This window comes from Dermacentor silvarum, unplaced genomic scaffold (assembly GCF_013339745.2).
Source record: "Dermacentor silvarum isolate Dsil-2018 unplaced genomic scaffold, BIME_Dsil_1.4 Seq364, whole genome shotgun sequence".
NCBI lineage: Eukaryota > Metazoa > Arthropoda > Arachnida > Ixodida > Ixodidae > Dermacentor > Dermacentor silvarum.
The window spans coordinates 38,771-43,116 of record NW_023606116.1 but is presented as its reverse complement, the minus strand read 5'-3'; the positions used below and the strand labels follow the sequence as shown (position 1 = coordinate 43,116).

The following is a 4,346-nucleotide window of genomic DNA, read 5'->3' as shown; positions in this document are numbered from 1 at the left end:
TAAATGCGACACGGCGCCCTGTGCGGCTGTGAGGGGTGGCGAGGGCCGGCTGCTGGCTGAAACGTAATTAAGGCTCGCAACCATTAATAATGCACTTTATTAGAGGGCATGGCGACTCCAAGAACGCGACTAGACGCGACGACAGTCAACGCGCGCACTCCACTCTCGCGCACACTTCTCACACTAGCCCAGGCAGCACAACAGCACTGGGCCAAGCATGGTCCAATGCTCGCAGAAATTGGTACGAACTTTGGCCCAATCCTGGCATCATGGCAAAGTGCAACCCGATCCAAGGTTCACCCACTGTTCGAGCCAAGATTGGCCTAACAGTTTGCCATTGTAGAATCCAATGTAGTTCGAGCATAGAGCCAGTGTTCAGCCATTTTGTATTTCAAGAATCGAGTGCTCAACCATTCTGTATCCAACGCGTTTCCAGCATATCCAGTGCTCAGCCATTTTCTATCCAACGCATTTCCAGCATATCCAGTGCTCAGCCGTTTTCTATCCAACGCGTTTCCAGCATATCCCAGTGCTCAACCATTCTGTATCCAACGCGTTTCCAGCATATCCAGTGCTCAGCCATTTTCTATCCAACGCGTTTCCAGCATATCCAGTGCTCAGCCATTTTCTATCCAGTGTGTTGCAAGCATAGCCTGTACTCAGCCATTTTGTTGCTTGTATGCTGGCTTACTGCCTATAAAATTAGTAGCTAAGAAAACGTGAAGTAAAAAAGTGCAGGAAGGAAACACACAAAGCATAAACGAAAATATAATTTATTTGGCCTATTTTAGGCAATGCCTCAATCGATGCATAGAGGGGCAGGGGGAGCAAGGGCAGGAGGAGCGGCAGGAGCAGGAGCAGGGGCAGGAGGAGCGGCAGGGGCAGGGGCAGGAGGAGCGGCAGGAGCAGGGGCAGGAGGAGCGGCAGGAGCAGGGGCTGCAGCAGGGGAAGGAGCATGGGCAGCCGGACAGGAGGGGCCAACGGTGGACTGGCCAGGGCCCTGAGGCCAAGGGTGGGGCAGGGAGAGGGCAGCAGTGGGCAGGCAATGATCCCTGCCCCGAAGGGAGGGATCATCGGGCTGCTCTGCTGCTAACGTTTCTGCAAAACGCCTCTTCCTGCCACCACCCCTGTCCACAGACCCTGGCAACCACCTCTTAATGAAGCCCTGAGCTTCTGTCAGGTCGGCCCCCCCTTTTGCACAGATGACATCTGCACACAAACATACAAAGACCACAATTAGTACATTCAACATGCACGCACGATAGAGCAGGCAAACACATTCAACAAAAGAAAACCTTAACATAGTCTTTACACACAGTTCATCTGACAGAATTTGCAACCGCAGCCAACCATATTGAATCGAGGTTCACAGCATGCTCAGCAACGAAATGCAGAATACGCAAAGTAATGCTGTGGGGAATCAAATACTGCTATCGCCTTCTCTGCCATGAAAATTCTTGATCCATTTACAGGATCTTCATCCCTGTTGCCTTCGTTGACATTCCTGTTTTTCCACCCTAACATAGCGTTAACATCATCAGTGATGATCACACCATGTCTTTACCAACCGAGACATATTCATCAACTATCTCACCCGCTGATGCTAAACGTGTAAGCTGCCTGGTGTGATGCAATTCATCGGCATGCTCGTCAAGCAATTCACCTACACTGCCATTGGCGCTAGTGCAGAGCACACCTTCGCAACGCCTTCAAGGGCAGTGGTCGCCGAGTATGTGGCTTTCATAGTAAAAAATGAAATCAGCCAACAGGGACACCTAAATTTCTTCGTTATAGAAGTTAACAATTTATATGAAAGACAGGATTTTGGCAAGCCATTTCGCTGTAGAGGAGTTCAGCTGTATACACAATACTTGCAAATGCAAAAGGATGACTAAGGAGGCCTTACCTGTGACTATCCGGCATAACTTCAGATTTACGAAAGCCCTCTTCCCCTTCCTGCCATGAAGGCTGTAAAGCACTTGGACGGGGTGTGCCATTACAGCCTTCATGGCATTCGATGCCACCTCGCGCAGCGACTTCCCTCCTATTTGCAGGAGGTGCTTGCGCTGCAAAAGACAAAAATGTGGTAATGAGCATGGTACGTGACAACGTTTTCAAGTTGAAAAATCTACCCAATACTACTAGAATATAATTTATTGCCAAGAGAAGTGAATTTTTAGCCAAGTGCAAAGCAAGACTTTTTTTGCTGCAAGAGGTTTGTGACGCAATGCTCTTTAATTGTAAATGTGCTCCACAACACCTGGAACGGTGTTGTGGAAGAAACACAAACACGAAGTGCATCAGATCTTGTCTGTTCTGTGCATTTCATGTTTGTGTTTCGTAACCCTTAGCACTGTAACTGTGTTTCATAGTAACTACCTCTCCAAGCTTTCACCATCATTAACATTAATGTAAGTGCACCAATTCTACTTGTATGCAAATTGCCAATGCATAATTAAGAGATGTGACATTAGACTGCACAAAAGTCGGATCTACACACGTGTGGCACAAAACAGCTTAAAGGCATACCGACACGATATTTTCAGACCTTCACATTTTGTGTTAAAGGGACTGACAACCAGTTTTTAAAGACCTAGTTTTGTGGTAACCAAAAGCTAGCCCTCAGCAGTGTTTACACCTGCAGCTTCGCAAACTGTGAAAGCAGCCCATCATTCTGCTTTTACGTGATGAGGGGAACTGCAGTTACCTGCTCACATTTTGGCCTTTTCAACCACTTTTGAAAATATCAAGTTGGTAAAATAAGTTTGCATTGTCATACAGACCTTCTTACATTTGTACAGCGTTTTTCCCCTAAGTACACGCCTACATCATGGCTGCCTGGCGCCCGTTATCATTCTGTCGATAGACTTACCAAGCCAACTCATCAAAAACAAAGGCTGTGCGCCACTTTCCTGCTCACTACAAATGAAGGCTTATCAGCATATTGTAAGTTAAAAAAATAACAGAAAAATGTGGACTGCATTTCAATAACAATACCATGAACCTCATACACTAATAGAAAGCCACATGATAGGCCTCTTATTCATGGTAAATAAAACTAGATTAAAATGAGGTAAACACAGTATATACAGAAGATCATTGCACCCCTTTTCCTGTACTGTGTCCCACTTGTTTGCACTGCTATTTATCATTCACGATGTATCTACAACTTGTCCAACAAAAAGAATTTACGCACAAGTGCTCTGCATTGTGTCCTTCTACAGAGAGCTGCCAGTTTGCACTTTGTATCAGCAATGGATTTTTATTACCTTGACGACTTACTCTTGCTTCATGAATGTATCTCTACGGAGAGCTGTTGGAAATCGACGATTCAGCAAGTCACTATGCTAGCTCAGTGGCTATGGCGTTGCGGTGCTGAGCTCGAGGTGACAGATTTGATTCTGGCATTCATGGTCACATTTCGATGAGGCCTCATTGCAAGAACACTAGTGTATGCTTAGATTACGATGCATGTTAAAGAAACTAAGGTCCAGTCGAAATATATCATTAGAACCTATACAGCAGGGAACAAATTATTTCCATGAACTCTTTTGTGTGTGCGATGCAAAGTTCCTTCACATAAAACCCACAGCATGTTTCATGAAACATGCACAGAACTTCCACATGTTACATAGCCTTATAATTAAAAATAAAAGGGCAGTACAAACCAAGGTGGCAGCCACAGCCTCATCCTGCACGGCTGCCTCTGCTGCCTCCAATTCTTCAATATTGTCGGCAGGTAGCCGAGGAAGAACTGGAGGCACCGTCGACAGGGCAGGCTGAGACACTGCACGGGTCCTGTCGAGAGGCTCAATTTCATCCAGCCTCTCGGACACGACCCGTACCTCATGCCTCAGCTGCTGGAGCTCATGCAAGACGTCCCTGTTCTGCTGCCGCACCTCCAGCTGCACCCGCAGCACCCGCAGCAGCACCGCTGAAACACAAAAATATTTACTTCATAGCAGAAGCGGTACATTTAGGGCACATTTGATTGGTTGTTTCAGAGCACTCTGGTGAATGTAAAATATCAGGATTTGTACAGGTCTCGGTGGCAGAAATTCATAGGTATTCAAATGCTTTCAAGGCCGCGTCAAAGCTTTTTTCAGTGTGCAGAGCAGCATCCCGTGTATCATTTTCCTATTATAACACTTCCAAAACACTTTAAATAGCCTCATTGCACTATAAACACAAAAAGTTATACAGTAAATGCTTGTTAATTCGTACCTCATTTATTCGAACCTTTGGATAATTGAACTGACTGTCACGGTCCGGCCACGCAGTGTAGGCGTCTATGGGTAAACCAACTCAATACTGCGCATGCGCATCAGCTTCTCCATTAATTTGAA

General features: G+C 46.1%; 1 protein-coding gene across 1 annotated transcript; it reads right to left on the bottom strand.

Annotated features, from left to right (window-relative positions):
• Nucleotides 1–859: 859 nt before the first annotated feature.
• Nucleotides 860–4,346, bottom strand: LOC125941809 (translation initiation factor IF-2-like; the record flags this gene model as incomplete). The annotated part of the gene is made up of 3 exons (XM_049659650.1): nucleotides 3,669–4,346; nucleotides 1,907–2,066; nucleotides 860–1,209 (listed from the first exon to the last, which is right to left on the bottom strand). Coding segments are annotated over exons 2-3 (453 nt in total), but the record flags the coding sequence as incomplete, so codon positions are not given.